We start from the raw sequence: 17,343 nt of genomic DNA, 5'->3' as shown, positions 1-17,343 counted from the left end.
GGTAACCCAGACCTGAACCTTAGGTTGAAATTAAGAAAGACTCTGCCTAGGAGACAGCTGGGGGAGACAAGCACATTGTATAGAGAATTAGGACATCTGGGTGACTAGGCCTCTATCTCTTGTTCCCACTGACTCTCATTTTCCTTCCATGCACAGTGACAAGAATTGGACAAGATTGGTTGTCCAGTTCTGATAAGTTATATTCTTATATATGTGAAGAAACGCACTGAAATCTATTTAGAAACCATTAACATAACATCCTTAACTAATCAAAATAGAAAATTTGTCAGAATTGACAGACACTACAGACACCACATGCAGTTCATTGGAGATGGATACCATTAAAATAAGGAAAAAGAAACCATTGCTATTTGAAATTTTCCTACTACAGATGTCTGAGCATACATCCTAACTAAATGGCATGTTTACTTCAGCTAGAATGCATGCACTCCATGATCAAGAAAAAACTTGGTTTTGATGTTGATGCTTTTTCTCATTGGTTAATTATGGTGTTTTCATTCTCTCTTTCTACTGTGCTGGTAAAGACATTGGGAGGCTTTTTTCTAAGGTAGAAAATTATAAAATGTTGGCACATTTGTGTTGCTATATCTAGGAGAAGAAATACAACCCAAAAAGAGTTTGTTTTTTTGGTAAAGAAAGGAAATGGGTCTGGATATAATTAATGTTCTGTTGACTTTCAAAGATTTTCCTCTACTTTTCTCAAAATATTCACAGAAAAGACAGAACTTGCTACAGATTGGCAGTTTTCAGACTGCTGTTTTCGGCAGAGTAGTAGCTGTTGCATCCCATAATTGCATTTCTGAAAAGTCTGTAGACACTAGTTAGCAGAGAGTAAGAATCCTTTAACCACTGCTTTGAGTGGTTGCATTCTTAAGTGCCATCAAGTCATTTCCTCCTCAGTGACCCTGTATAGGGTTTCTGGGAGTTGTGGTATGGTGTGGTGGATTAACTGGCTGGGCTGCAAAGTTGATTTGAATCGCAACATCGGTGGTTACCCTATACAAGTTTGCTATGTGTCAGAACCCACTTGATTACACTTATGAACAACAACATAGGGTTTCTGAGGGTCGACTGGTGGGTTTGAACCACTGACTTTTTGGTTAGTAGTCCAGTGCTCATTGACTAGTGCCATACCAGGTCAATAAATTAATAAATCCATGACATAGGCTTTCAGGAAGTGATTTTACATATCAGTGTAATTTTTACCATTCTCCCCTTCTGTTTTCAGAAATTTGTTTGGGTGATACTCAGCTGAACATTCAGTAAATGTTTCTTACATCTCTCAACACTCACAAAAGAGTTTAAATGTTGAGAGATGTATTTACTCATTTCAGTGGCATGCATCTCAGTTACTTTCTTCTTCTCTTTGGGTTCCTGTGCTTCAGAGCTCTGTTGCTAACCAAAAGGTCTGTGGTTCAAATCTACCAGCTGTGGAAAAGATGTGGCAGTCTGCTTCCATGTAGCCTTGGGAATTCTATGGAGCAGTTCTACTTTGTCTGTGTCTCACTGAGTCAGAATTTATTAGATGGCAGTGGGTATAATGGGCCCATTATTAATGCCCATACTTCATATGTTGGTCACAATAACCAGTTCACACAACTACCTACTTTCTGACTATTACAAATAATTTTATTTTCTAATTTTGTTCCTTTGCTTTTGTTTTGTTTTTTGAAAAACCCAAAAAGAATTGGGCACTTAACAGTGCAACCACTCAAAGCAATGGTTAAAAGATTCTCACTCTGATTTGTTTTCTCACAGTTTAGAAGGGTTGTTGTTATTATTGTGAAGTGCCTTTGAGTTGGTTCTGATTCATAACAACTCTGTATATAGATTTCCAATGAGGAGCTGGTAGATTAGAACCGCCAACCTTGTGCTTCTCAGTGCAGTGCTTATCTTACAGTGTCACACCAGAAGTCCGTTCTTTTGCTTTTGATGCCTGAACTTTAATTGGCAAAAAAAGAAAAGCGAGAAAAAAAAGCACAAAGCATGAGAGAGAAATGGAAAAAAACCAAAAAATCTTTCCATTGCAGCTTCTATCTCATGTTACTTCCTGTTGCATCAAATCTCATACTTATCAGAATTTTTTCAATCTTAGTATCTAGAACCTCTTGATCAGACATTTGCTTATAACAGGAACCTAAGGTATACAAACATAAAATCATTTGGCTTCACTTTTGCTCTAGATTTTTGGTATCACAATGCAAGTTTGACCTCTTATTTCTGACATCTGTAAAAGTGTCCAAACTGATCTGTGCCCCTTCTTGTTCCTGATCTCTTCAATATGCATACATTTCACTTACCCCCAGATGTTAGCTTGAGTAGGTGACTCAGCTTCCAGAAAATTACCCCCCATGGATCCCTGGTGATTACATGGTCCACACTTCCTCAGTGAGGTCGGGACATCATGGCTTCTAAGACAGGGCCTTGTACATGGAACACAAGATCCGTTTGACGCACACGTGTACGTGAGGTCAAGCCTCTCTACCATCTCTGTTAACCCCTGTACATGCGTCACGTGCTGGCTTCCCTTGAACCAGCTACCTCAAACATCAAAAAATTGCCTAACTTGTGACCATTTTCTCCTCCAAAGGTACCCATTCTTTACCCGTGCCCTAAAACACCTTTGAAATAAAGCCTGGTTTGAATGCCGGTTTGTCTCTTGTATCTTCCTTTTTTTAGTATCCTCAGCAAATTCCTCCACACAACTTCTTTAATAGACTTTGCATTTTTCACTCCTGTGACTTTGTTCACAAAGCTACCTAAGATGGAATGTGTGTGTTCTAACTCCCTTAAAACAGTTCCATGGAGTAGATTTTGACTTATCGCAGCCCCACTGTGCCAGAATACAGTTGTGTTCCATAGAGTTTTCTGTGGCTGATTTTTGGAAAATAAATTGCCTGGCCTTTCTTCCAAGTCACCTCTGGATAGAATCTATCTTCCAAACTTCCAGTTATCGTCTGAGCATGGTAACAGTTTGTACCACACAAGGATTTCTTTACTGAATAGAAACTACTTGAGGGATATAGTTTTGTTTGATCTTCTTCAGGGTTTAGTGTACGTACTCTCACTACAAGATTGTTGCTGTTTGCAAGTCATTGCATGTAAAGGCCAGGGAAGCTGCTTGTGCATCCATGACTGGAGTGGAAACTTTTGTTTTTCTAGACTGCATACTTCTTACCACCCAATTTGAATGTCTGTGACTTTATTGTTCATAACTACCTGTACTGTTATTTGAGAGAACCGTGGGCTGTGGGAAACCTCAATTAATCTACATTGTGTAAATTGCTCTTTAGGGTGGAGGTTTGCTCTGTTTTCAGTCTTAATTTCTCTGAATTTGAGGGAGCTGCCATCTGTGACAGTGTGGTAGTTAAGGAGTGGGTTTTTTTTGTTGTTTTTTGCATCCATCACAGACCATCTTTGATTCGTTTGTCCTCTGATATGTTTGTTAATTTCTTGCAGAGAGCCCCAGATCCTTATGATTATCTTGTTGTTGTTAAGTGCCCCTGAGTCAGTTCCAACTCAGGGATGCTTGGAAAACCATAGGATTTCTTTGGAGCAGCTGGTGGGTTTGAACCACCCATTGCATAATTAGCAGTCCAGTGTTTATACTACAATGTCATGATTAGGTTGTTGTTGTTGTTAAGTGTGATTGAGTCAGTTCTGACTTGTAGTGACCCCGTATAGAGTTTCTGAGATGTGACTGATGACTTTGAACTGCTGACCTTGCAGTTAAAAATTAATAAAATTAATTATACTCAAGACACTTTTTGCTGCTTCCTGACTTTCATTTTTGTGACTCATAAATGACCTCTGCCATTGGGATGGTTGGAAGAGAGAAAGATGGCAGTGTGTTTGTGTGATGGGGAGTTCCTGAAGCCACCCTTCTTCCTGTAAACCATATTACAGAAGTGATCCTGTAATATGGTTGCATTCTTTGGAGAGCCATGTGAACATGGCAAATGGTAGGGGCATTCAAATATGAAGCTTTCTTTAGATTGGAGCTTCTTAGAATCAGTCTCCAAGGAGGGTCTTCAACACTTTTCCTCTACCCTAGCCTCCATCAGCTTCCTTTAAAGCCATCCTGAATAAACACACAGTGTCAACACCAGGAGTAGTGTTCGTCCTATGCAAGCAAGTTTTCAGACAAATTTCCTGCTTCCCCTCCAACCAGACTGACACTGATGAAGCCCCTCTGCAAATTCTGGAGCTACAGCTGACTTCATAGCATTACATAAGTATGGACAAGGAACATTCTACCTACCTACCTATGGGGAAAATGGACACAAAAATTTTAAAAAAGAAAAATTTATATTTTAATATTATGTAGCTTTTCTTGGATGTGGTTGAAACAGAATGCTCTTAATTGGGTGTTCTGCTGGTTGCCTTTCAATAATACTAAAAAGTTTTATCTTTTAAGATTTTTATAATGATGTTAATAAGGATGTTTGTGATTAATTGTATAACCACTGACATTTATTCAACAATTTACAAAGCATTTTCATATACGCAGAGTGCTGCATTCTTCCAGTTTTGTTAATGAGATACCTTGTGGTGTCTTCAGAGAATAGAAGGAACGAATAGTTTCCAAGGTTAACAGTCCAAGGTTAACTTCTTGAATGACTCCTATGGTTATAGTTAATTTTAACTTCTTCTGCTCCATAAAATTGCTACTCCCCAAAGTTAATTTCTTTTATCTAAGGGTAATTTGACTAGATATTAGAAATCTATTTTACTCATGTTCTGCCAGTCAAAACAATTTTGTTGTTATTGCTATCTTTATATATATATGTTGTTGTTGTTATGTGCCGTGGAGTCAGTTCTGACTCATAGCGAGGTGGTAAATCTTTACGGGAGCAGAGAGCCTCAGCTTTCTCCCACAGAACAGCTGGTAGTTTCGAACTGCTCTCCTTGCAGCCCACAGCCCCATTTGTAATCACTATGCTACTTATATATACACACACATAAGTATTTCAGAAGTTCTGGGGAAATAAGCTAAAGATAATACTTGACCTCTGATACAATGTCCTCCTTTGATTGTGATCAGTATTTTCATTGAATCTATGTTCAGTGACGTCTTTGAATGCGATTCTGAAAATCTTGAGGAAATCTGATTGACTGACTGTTGTTTCTCTTAAATGACCTTCCTGTGTTATAGGAGATGGCCACCAAGGCTAACTATGCTCTCTGCTCTCTCCAAATGAGGTATCTTGAAGTTGCAAGGGAATAGAAGCATTGTTGTTGTTGTTATGAGGTACCATCAAGTCGGTACTGACTCATAGCGACCTTACGCACAACAGAATGAAGCACTGCCCGATCCTGGGCCAACCGCATTACTGTTGCCACGCTTGAGTCCATCAGTGCTGCCACTTGGCCAATCCATCTCACTGGTGATCAAGTTGGTGGATTGCAATCATTTTAACCTGACCTCACTTGTGGACTTGTGTACACGTTACTAGGGCTGCAGTAAGTAATAATCTTTCTTTTAGTGAACATTTCTGCCTAAAGCCTTCTTTGGAATATAACCAAAAACGTTCCCCAAAGCAAAACCCAAACCCATTGTTGTCATGTTGATTCTGACTGATGGTGACTCGTGTGTCATGGAGTAGAAATGTTCCTTGTCATAGAATTGTCACAGAATAGAAATACTGCTTTCTTGGCTCTAATCTCTCTGGAAGCAGATCACCAGGCCTTTCTTCTGCAGTGCTCCTAGGTAGGTTTGAATTGCCAACTTTTAGGTTTTTAGTCAAGTGCAAACCATTTATGCCACCCAAGGAGCTCTACCTTTGGCACATTTCTTCTCAGAATATATAAAATGTTTTTCATAGTGAAAAGCTTGTCTAGTTTTGTTGTTAAAATAAATGAACATTAACAGTCAAAAAGAAGTATTGGAAATAGTCTTTTGTCTACTTGTCCCAGGAGCTGAAGAAAACTCATATAGGAAAACATAAAGGAGTGGTTATTTGAATGATTTCGCTATCATTGAAACTTATGGAGGAAAGGACACTAGTGGAGAAAAATGACTAGTCTGGTAGTTGAAGAAAATGTACTGACCATTCCCAGTTTAAAATAAATACTCAGATTTACTGAACGTTTTACATGACTTTTTTCTAAACAGTTTCGTTTGTATGTCTTGCCTTGTGTTTTGAATAACCCTTTGTGACGGTTGTAATTATCCCATTTTACAGATGTGGAAATGGGGGGCCAAAAGCGATGAAACCGTCTGTCCAGCTATAATAATACAGCTTATCCCCTGAAACCTTGTTGAATATTGTGAATTTATCCTTTCGTCGTTTAACCATTTTAGTTTCTGCACTCCATTGCTGTTACTTTCCAAGTAAATCTAAGCTAAAAAGAGAACCTTGCTTCCAGCAGGTTTTCAAGTTTTTGTACACAAATTGTAGAAGGGGAGATGGAAGTGTTGCCATCTGGAGTTTCAGTCTTTGCTTGAAAAGCTCCCGTTAGAAGCTCTTCTTGAGGGTTTAGTCTTACTGGAGTTCAAACTCTTCAGTGAGTCACTTGTCTTCATTTTTCCCTCCTGTGGTAACAGCTTCTCTCTTAAACACCATGTGGTCTGCCTTCTGAGGGTTTTGTCACAATTGTCAATAGACAAATGCTGCCACTTATAAAAAGGTTACTCCAGTGGTTAAGGTCGTGCTGTTTTGCTCTTCACCAGAGCCTCAGGTACTTGAGATAATCGGGTATGTGCATCTTTGCATAGGAAGGACAGAACAGTGGTGGGCAGTGCCATCTGACTTCCCCAACTTTACGAGGGCAATAATGAATCACCATCAGCATCAGCCCAAAGCTGATTGCTATGAGGCAGAGATCAGGAATACCTCCTCGTGCCAACCTTTTTTTTAACCAGTTCTGACAATAATTGTCCCTCCCGTGACATTCTCTACAGGGTTTGATAATCCATTGCAATGGCCATACAGAAACCATACTCACAGGAATGGGGATTATTAGTAATGTAATGGGTTCCAATTCAGGTTCAGGAATGCTCAGGATATAGTTCTTTGATTAGGGCAGCCTCTTCCCAGCTGTGCCCACAAATACACCTCTCTCTGGCTTTCAGTCCCTCAGCCCCTTTGGCCTGTATTCTTGCCTGCTCAGGCAAGTGTTGCAAAGCTCTTTTAGCTCTGCTGATAAGTGGCCAGAGGCACCTCATTCCTCCTGCAAGCCTCCTGCCTTAAGGCACACAGCTCTTGTGCTCTGGCTAGGAATTCCACTTCACGGTCTCCTCCTCTGGTCTCCTGGTTCTTCTGCCTCTGAGTTCATCATTTCTCTGATGCCACTTGGTATCATCATGTGTAGTCTCTGTTGCTACAGTTCTCTCTGTCTCCTGTGTCTTGTTGGCTTCCAGTGCAGAGATCCCAGGTCTAAAGGATGTGTGCTGCTTCTACCTTTTCTTCTTGGTGCTGGTGATGTCCCCTCTCTGTTCTAGAACTGCCTCTCTTTTAAGCCTAACAGGATGGCAAACTGACTAGTTCCCTTGTAAGGTTTCCATACACCATATTTGCATGGTCCCGCCACCAACGGGTTTATTTGTATTATTAGCAGGTTGCTCAATTTGCTTGGTGCGCCATAAGTATGGTGCATAGTCCCACCCAGTCATTCAATAGGAGTCACAAGACCATGGCAAGAAAGGCTATACAAAAGTGATCCACCACACTGCAAGGACGCTTCTTACAAGATAGGCATGGAACACTCAGTAGGATATTTTAAAGGACATGGTAAATAATCTTAATTAGGAACAGCAGATACTACAACCAGTTTTTGCCAGCAGAAAAAGCTACTTTATTATACTTCTGCTTTCCTGCAGCCTGCTTTATTTAAGTGTTATTAGCTCAATAACTTACAAGGGGAAGTTGAGTCATGATGTAGTTTTACTTAATTTTGGTTAAGGAAACACATTAAATCAGCTCTCACACAATAATATGGTCTTCTTCCTGTTCTTTCTACTAGTGTGTGAGTTTCATGGAAAACTGGAATCAAAAGATAATGGAATTTTTCCATGAACTTTTTAAAACTCCCCTTATATTTGTTGGAATAATTTTTCTAATAGACTTGAAAATTAGAATCATTCTGTTACATTTTCTTCTTTGAGGATTTTTCCAGTAAAGGTGGTCTTCGTTATATCTGGGATGTTGTTGTTACTGTTGTTAAGTGCCATCAAGTCGGTTCCAATTCGTAGTGAACCTATATAGAGTTTCCAAGGGGTGGCTGGTGAGCTTGAACCACCTACCCTGTGGTTCAAACTTTGCAGTCCAGTATATTAACCCACAGGGCCACATCAGGACTCCATATTTGGGATAGACAAGTGTATAGAGACCAAAGTTTATTAGTAGGTACCAGTGTGGAGGGAGGGATGGGAGGGGGAATTTCACTGCTAAGGACATTGAGCTTCTGCTAAGGGTTATGGAAAAATTTGAAGAAAATAATATCAATGGTTGAAAAATATAAATATAACTATAACTGACTTGTGTACATGAAGAATGTTGAAAAGGTAAACAGTTTGTTACAAAGATATCTTCCATAATAATAATTTTAAAAACCTCATTGACAGAGTTCATGCATTATATTATAATGTGAGAGGTTTTCTCCAAACTGTAATAGATTTTAATTCTACCTTTTTACCTTTTAATCACTAAGATTTAAAACTGATTTTATAGTAAATCTTATGACATAATATCTTTTATATAACCTTTTAAATGTTTGTAGTTTTTACATACTATTTCCTATAAAGGCAAATGTGATTATATTAAGAAAACATTTAAGTTTCAAACATTGCAGAAGTGGTTCTTATTCAGACTTGGTACACAGATGGTACTCAATATGTATTTGTCTACATGTGAGTCCCTAGCTAATAATTCTTCAGGAGCACAGTGGATTATGGACCACAAGGTTGGTAGTTCAAGCCCGCTAGCTGCTGTGGGAGAAAGATGAGGCTTTCTGCTCCTACAATATTTTAAAAACCTTGGAAAGCATCCACTTTAACCTCACTTCACTGTCAACTTGTGTGCATTTTCCAGGGTCGCTATGAATCGGAACCGACTTCACAGCTTGTAACCACATCAACACCAACAATAATTCTTTACTTGTCTCAAGAAAACAGGAGATGTTAGAAAGATGACTGCCAGGGAAGTCTGTCCACTGACCATGTAGGGGATGCTATAGCTGAGCCAAGCCATGGTCCAAGCATGCATTGCCATTTACTCAGGTGTCCTTGAAGATGCCATTCTCTGAGCCTCTTGCCCTGGTTGCATAGACTTGGCAGTCAATTGTGAAGGCACTGAACTTCTTCCAGGGCCTAGGCAAACCACCTCGGAGATGAGCTCCTTGACTTTATGTTCTATATGGAAATCTCATGAGGAGGTAAAAAGACTCAAGGTGGGAGGCAGAGTAAACAGAGCAAAGCGTTCCTGGTAAAGGGGTTTATCAGCAGAATAGTAACCAGGTTATGACAGCATTAAATGTAGTTTAGCTGAAATTGTCTGAGTCACTGGCAAATTGTAAAAAGGGGAATGGCATAATAAATTAATTCATGGGGTGGGGTTTGTGCTGTGAAAATAGCAAACTGCTTTCTTTTCCCATAATGTTTCTTCAATTAGCAGAAGATAAAGGAGTTTGTCACCAACCCCCTCCGTCTCCCTACATCCACCTGACCTTTCCCATGTTCTGATCCCATTTTGACATTAGTGTTTCATCATCAGCACTTAATGAATTTCTAAAGCAATAGTTCCTTCAATGCACTTAAACAGATGTGTGGGTAGGCTCTCTAGAGTCCCTGAACTTTCAATACCGCCCATATTACCCTTAGATTCTGTCTAGACCTTTCTCCATGCTGTCTGCTGATTCTTGTCAACCAAGGTGTGAGCAAAACAAACCAGGAAACAAATTCATTACTTCCAGAGAGCTCATTCTTTGTCCTGAGTCCCACTCAGAATTTTTCTGTTATGCCCCACCTCAAGAATCTCAAAGATACGCATTATACTTTGGAGGTTTTAAAGAATTTTAGTTAGGTGTGTAGTCTCAGTGAAATCAGTCATTTTACATTTAATGCCATTTTGGTGGGCTGGAAACAGAGGAGGGTATGGGTAGTTGAACAACATATATAAACCACTGTAAAAAAAAAAAAAATTAGCCAGAGTAGTAAAGGCTGCAACTAGCCCAGGAACTTGATGTTTAGAGAACACCTTGCATCATAATCTCAATGATGATATTGGAACAAATGATGGCTATTGGAACCTTGGAGAGCAGCACTTGTTCAGTGGATGTTTCTACAATTAAGAAAATGTATCTATGCTATACAATGTGGCAAGGTGCTCTGGTAGTGTAGTGGTTACGAATCAGGCTGTAAACCGCCCCGTCAGCAGTTCGAAACTACCAGCTGCTCCATGGGAGAAAGATGAGGCATTCTGCTCCCATAAAGATTTATGGCCTTGGAAACCCTGTTCAGAGTCGCTATGGGTTGGAACCGATTCGACGGCACTTTATCAACAACAGCATACAATGCGGCAACCACTAGCCACATATGGCTATTGAGCAGTGATATGTGGCAGGTGCAACTAAGAAACTGAATTTTAAACTGTTCTTTCTTTCAATTAATTTAAATTCAATTAATTTAAACTTAAAATAGCCACATGCGACTGTTGGCTACCATGTTGGACAACACATTCACTGAAGATCTTTAAAATTCCCATTCTCTTCAAAGCTTCTGAAGGAACACATTTAAATTCTATCTTAGCACCTAAAATCATAGTTGTTGTTGTTGTTATGTGCCGTAGAGTCGGATCTGACTCATAGCGACCCTGTACAGGATTTCCGAGGCTATAAATCTTTATGGGAGCAGAAGGCATCATACTTTTTCCATGGAACTGCTGGTAGTTTTGAACTGCTGACCTTGTGGTTCGCAGCCTGATTCATAACCACTACAATATAGTGGGGTAGATTAAATCATTTGTACCCCTTAATTCTTATACTTTGGAATTATAAACTGTTTCTGCCCTAGATACAAGCAATCCCCAGGTTCCAAACAAGATCGGTCCCTGTGTTGTTAAGTCTTTATGTGAAATTTGTTGGAACGAATACATTCAATTCTTACTTGGGCTTCTTAGTCTTTTTAATTATTTATAAGCTGCTCATGCAGCAAGTGAAGATGATTGTGATGAAAAATTTTTTGTGAGTACAGGTTGAGTCAGTCTTTTCAAAGTGTGGGCAAATTTACATAACATTTACCGGCAAGTGGGTGGTTACAAATTGGGCTGCGAACCGCAAGGCTAGCAGTTCGAAACTACCAGCTGTTCCATGGGAGAAAGATGAGGCTTTCTGCTCCCGTAAATATTTACAGCCTCAGAAACTCTGTACAGGGTCACTATGAGTCAGAACCGACTCCATGGCACATAACAACAACAACAGGTGTTGTCTGTAAGTCAGATGCTCCCGGTCTTGGGACTTGTATATTATTTCTAATGTTTATGGAAATACTTTATAACAATACACTCAATTTATAATATTTTGTAATGAGAGGATCCAGCCAGGCCTCTTTTATGTACAGTGTTTTTAGCTTTAATCTTAAATGAGTGGTTCAAATAGTATTGTCTTGTTTAAGAGCAATATGCTGAACATCAGTGGTCATGGAGTGGTAGGGATTCTAAAGCCTTCATACTGTGTCTGGAAATACTGAGTAAAATACAAAGGCTGGTAGCTGGCTGCCTTAGAAGAGAAAATTTGCCCTGGAGCAATGCTTATAATTGGGTTTCGCTTCTAGAGTCCAGACAGAAGCGGCTTTTCTGAGGGTCCTGGCATTTTCCCCTGTGAGTTAGTTCTCCTCCCATTGGTCTTCCTTCTGCTGTGTTCTTCTAGAAACTCATCGTCGTTTTGCATGCTATGACTTAAACCCTCCACAAAATCCTGAAGAAACAGCCAGTATTTTTTATAAAATGTTAATTTTCTTGTGTTAGGTTTATTTGGGCTTTGGCTGGAAACTTATCTATGGGCCTCAGCTCTGCATTAAGTTTCAGTCATTGAAACGGGGCTTAATGAGAATTACTGGATACCTTAGGAGTCAGATGAGCCTTACTTTTTTTTTCTAACCAGTCTTTTATCTTAGGCTCTGGGATTTGCATTTTGAGAGTCTGTGCCAGCTGACTTGAGCCTTCACAGGTTTCAGCTTGTTGTAAACCTAGTTCAGTCCATTTCTCTCACTTCTGGGACCTTCTGCTGCTGTCACTCATGGATTATAGGATTACTACAGAACTCTAGTCCTTGTCCCTAATTGTCTTATGTCCCTACCTCTGCAGTGATAACACAGACTGTCACTCATTTAATACAAGACACCTTCTTAAAGAAATTCTATGATAGACGGCAGCCAGGCCAGTCGGCAAGTCCCTTCCTAGTGCAGTTTCTAACCAAGCTTTGGCCTATTTCACTCCCCAGCTCTCTTGTAAACTTCTATTTTTAGATCTTCATGGAAGTTGAAGAACCTGTCTTTTGATTTTCCTTGGGATCACCTTTGTCTAATAGAACTTTTGGTGATAATGAAAATCTTTTAGATCTGCCCTGGCCATATGTGGCTAATAAGTGCTTGAACTATGGCTAGTGTGACTTGGAAATGAATACATGCTTTTGCTTAAGTTTAGTTAATTTAAATCTAGTTTTAAAAAGTCAAGTATGGCTAGTGGCGGCAGTATTATAGCAAGCAGCTGTAGGTTATACCCTTGAGTTCAGTCCAGTTGTTTTTTGAGAGCCCTGGCTTCTTTTGTCTGATGGATGATCTTCTGCTTCCATGAACAGCTCCATTTAGGAAAGATATTCTCTTGGGAACTGACTTCCTTTTACTGCTAATTTTGAGTAACTAAACCTTGAGTTTTTATTCCCTTTTTTAGAGCTCTTCATTAACTCTTGGCACCCTCTATACATATCTTTTTCTTTTCTATTACCCGATTTCCTCCATGAGCACACCTAATTGCTTGTCCAGCAACTGCAGATCTACATGGACATTTTGCAAATAGTATATCAGAAGAGCCTAAGTTTCTCTCTTGGACCTTAAGGATGGCATGTGAAACTTGACTTCGGGGAGGAGTAAGGGAACAGGACAGCTATCAGCAACAAGCGTTTGTTGAATAATCTAGGGCCATGTGCCAGGCAGTGTTCAAGGTTCTGGGAGAACAACAGAAAACTCCACAAGGCCCCTGTGCACAAATCAACAAAGAGGACCTTATTAATATGTCAAGACGGTGGCACTGTAGGTAAGCACTGGACTGTTAACCATGAAGTCAGTGGTTCATATCCACCATGCACTTCTCAGAAGCCTTATAAATGGTCACTGTAAGTTGGAACCAACTCAATGACACTTAACAACAACATATTAAGTGTACTTAAGGGGTAGAGAGTGATATTGGGGTGCTTGTAATTTTAGAAAGGGTGGTTAAGAATGGCAATTTTTGAGCAGAGCTGGGGAGTGAAGTAGGCCAAAGCTTGGTTAGAAATTGCACTGGAAAAGGACTTGCCAACTGGCCTAGCTGCCATCTGTCATAGAAGTCCCGTCCCATTTTCTTAAGAAGGTATCTTGTATTAAATGTATTATATCAAAATGGAGAAGCAAATAGAAAGACTAGCCAAGTACAAATGCTGTGAATCCCTAAGATGGACAAGAGACTATGAATTGTAGTGAACATATATTCTCTCAGTTGCTAGTTTACATATCTCTGTTTCCATTCCAATGAGCCCTGGTGTATTAGTGGTTAGGCACTCTGTTGCTAACACAAAAGTCAGTGGTTCAAACCTCCCAGTCTCTGTGTAGACCACAGATGTGACCATCTGCTTCCATAAAGAGTTACAGCTTTGGGAATCCATTGGGACAATTCTTCTCTGTCCTATAGAGTCACTATGAGTTGGAGTAGACTTGATAGCAATGAGTTTATTTTGGGGAGCAAGTTCTCACTTAAGCCCTTGTTCTTAAGTGCTATTGAGTCAGCTCCAATTCTTAGCGACCCTATAGGATTTCCAAGGACTGATTGGTGGGTTTGAACACCCAGCCTTGCGGTTAGCAGTCCAGTGCTTATCCAACTGCACCACACCAGCACTGGTGGTGGTGGTTATGTGCCGTGGAGTCGGAACTGACTCATAGCGACCTTATACAGGGTTTCCGAGGCTGTAAATCTTCAAAGGAGCAGAAAGTCACTTCTTTCTCCCATGGAACAGATGGTAGTTTCGAACTGCTGACGGTGAGAATAGCAGCCCAATTCGTAACCACTGTGCTACCAGAGCTACACTTCTGTTGCTGTTGTTAAGTGCCGTCAAGTCAGTTCCGACCCATAGCACCCGTGAACAGAGTTTCCGTGGCTGTAAATCTTTATGGGAGCAGAAAGCCTCAACTTTCTCCCATGGAGTAGCTGGTAGTTTCGAACTGCTGACCTTGCAGTTTGCAGCCCGTTTAGTAACCACTGCTACCACAGCTGCACTAGACGGGTTTAATTTCAGAGTTCAGTGAATAAATTCTTTGCTTGGGAAACAAACTGAAGGCACCAAAGTTCACTGCATCCTAGAGATTGCATAAAATGTCTTCTTAGGAATGAATTTAAATTTGGCTTACTAGTCAAAGATATGTCAAACATTTTCTAAGTTTGTTACATAATCCACCCTTGTTCTTGGCAAGGAACCATGGTAATTCACTGGTTACGTGCTCGACTACTAACCTAAAGAATGGAAGTTCAATCCTACCCAGCCAATCAACAAAGACCTGGCAGTCTGCTTTTTTTTAAGTTTTTATTGTGAATTATGTGATAGTTTACATTAGCTTTACATTCATCCTATTGTCTTTCGTTTCATTGCAATGATTACATTCCCCTCTGTGCATCATCAAACAACCAAAGGGTATATCCCACAAGCTTGCCCCCTGGCTCCAGCACACAGCCCCTCTCCCTCCCCGAGTCCAGAGTCCCCATCTGCTCCATCTCTCCACATTATCTACTCTGCCTCCATCTCTGATGTTACTGCTTCTCGCAATCTGCTTTGTATGCTCCCAGAACCCTTTATGGGGGCAGCTCTGCTTTGTCATAGTAGAGCCACTATAAGACTGTGAGTTAAAATCCACTGGAAGGCACCTGACAGCAACCTGTCTTTGGTACTAAATGTTCTTTCAGTATGTAAATCTGACCACATGCAAACATCCCTCCCTTACCCCATTCCCAGATAGAAAAATCCCAGTATTCCAGTACTATGTTGGATGTTAGAAGATGCCACCTCAAGAGTTTTGTGTATAGCTCTTATTGCCTACATTAAAATAGCTAGTGGAATCTGTCTTGACTCCATAACCCTTTAACACTTTTATCATCTTCAAGGTGTAAATGCTGTTCTAGCTCCTCATTGACCTTAGTGAGATTGTTATGGTTTGGTGGATCACAGCTACATGTCCTCAGTGGAGCCCTTTATACTGTTTACTGTAAATAACATTAAGGTCATGAGACCAGTGAGTAATGCCCGGGAAAGGCAAAGATCGATCTTACACTTTCTCACTCAACCCACTGTGAGAAAACAAGCAACTCTGCCTAGTTTTAGGGCACATTCTCAGATTTCATTTCAAATTTCCTGTCTTTTGTTGTCCTTTCTTGAAGCCTTAACAATGCTTGAAACAAGTTTCTTTTTTATTTCACTTCCTTTGCCTAAAAAACATAGAAGGGGGAGGTTTCAAAGTGTTTGCTGTTATCTTAGAAACCAAAATGAATCTGAATGTACCTTTTGGGCTGTTATACCAACCAGCCAAGGGTAGTTTGGCTTCTGCTGCTGCTGCTGAATTGAAAATCTCCCCAAGTTTATTTTTTAAGAAGTAGATCACAGTTTAATATAATGTTGAAGTTGTACTAGGTGTGGTTTCCACTTTCATTTCCTGAAAACTGACCATATTTCATTTGCGTTTTGGGGGTAAAAAATTAGCCCCGAATAAATAGCATGATAGAAAAAGCTGATTTTGAATTTTATTTTTTAATTCATCCAATCAATGTTATTGCATACCTATTTTGTAGCAGACCCTACGTTGGGGCTACTGTTTGGGAATAAGATCGATTATAGACCCTGCCCTTGTGTACTTTACAGTATGATCTCTCTACCAATCTCAACAAGTTACTTAAACAGTTTCCTCTTCTGCAAAAGGATAATGACAAGACCAGTGTTACATAACTATTCCTCATACGTAATCAAGGCATTGATCAAGCAATAGGATGTTTTTATACAATCACCCCTGTTTTTATTATTACTAATCACTCAAGCCAAGCTCAGAGACTGTAATTAGAATAAACACTGACAATTCTAATGTGGAAGGTTGTTGTTTTAACTGTTACAGTAAATGTCTCTGCTCCAAATCAGAATTTCCTCCACATCCCCCATAAAATTAGAGGAAATGCCTACAAGGGCTGTACGGAAAGTGGTCCTTTGTCACCTGCCATAATTTTCCTTCCTTCTGATCTCATGATACACAACTGACGCTGTGTGGAGTTTTGTTCTTGCAAGACTGGTCAGCTGTAGCAGCCAGGTGTATGTTTGTAATGTGAGGGGCGGGGGGCGGGTCGGAGGGGACATACTTAAATGATATACTAAAAAACTGCAAAACTGGCTTTCTCAAATTAGCAGGGAAAACAAACCAAACATAATGTCACTCCTGAGCTTCATGGTCCTGAAGCCATGAGTCATATAATCAGGACTGTCTGGTCTAAACTAGGACATATTTGAATTCTTCAGCTTTATTAAACTTTGTAGGGGTTTTGATTTGTTTTTCAGAATGAAAGGATCCTTAAAGATTACCATGCTTACCCCCACTTGTTTGACTATTCAGAAAACAAGCAGGAATTGGCCATGCACACTCAAGCAACATACGGCCCGTCCATAGCTTTTTCTACTGCAAGCCTGTTTCCACTCTGAACACATCCATTTGTCCTCCAGTGGAAATTGTGCAGTGCCCCAGGGTGCTGCAGATGGTTAAATGCTCATCTGTAAATGAATCTACCCACAGATCCCTAGGAATAAAGGTCTTGCAACAGTGGTTACAAATTGAGCTGCTGTTCTCAATCTTGAGGTCAGCAGTTTGTTTGAAACCACCAGGGGTTCCATGGGAGGAAGATGATGCTTTCTGATTCCATAAAGATATATACAGTTTTGGAAATCCTAGGCAGGGTCGCTATGAGTCGGTTCGATTCCACGGCACATCACTAGCTTCTGAAAAGTCACGGTAATGGAACATAGTTGTTCTCTGACACCATGAGTTGGAATCAACTCAAAAACTAGTTTCTGATTTTATAAATTATATATCAATATAATTAAGATGAC

The 17,343-nt window shown here is 40.0% G+C and overlaps 1 protein-coding gene across 1 annotated transcript in view; it reads left to right on the top strand.

Annotated features, from left to right (window-relative positions):
* Nucleotides 1-17,343, top strand: part of LOC102819221 (TGF-beta receptor type-2-like) — a 101,897-nt gene that overhangs the window by 9,605 nt on the left and 74,949 nt on the right. Inside the window, 1 exon segment of the mRNA XM_006851595.1 lies at nucleotides 6,207-6,281. Coding sequence (XP_006851657.1) covers nucleotides 6,207-6,281 — 75 coding nt within the window.

Source organism: Chrysochloris asiatica, unplaced genomic scaffold, assembly GCF_000296735.1.
Source record: "Chrysochloris asiatica unplaced genomic scaffold, ChrAsi1.0 scaffold00030, whole genome shotgun sequence".
Taxonomy (NCBI): domain Eukaryota; kingdom Metazoa; phylum Chordata; class Mammalia; order Afrosoricida; family Chrysochloridae; genus Chrysochloris; species Chrysochloris asiatica.
Note: the sequence above shows the minus strand (reverse complement) of the source record. Positions and strands in the feature narration are given on the sequence as shown.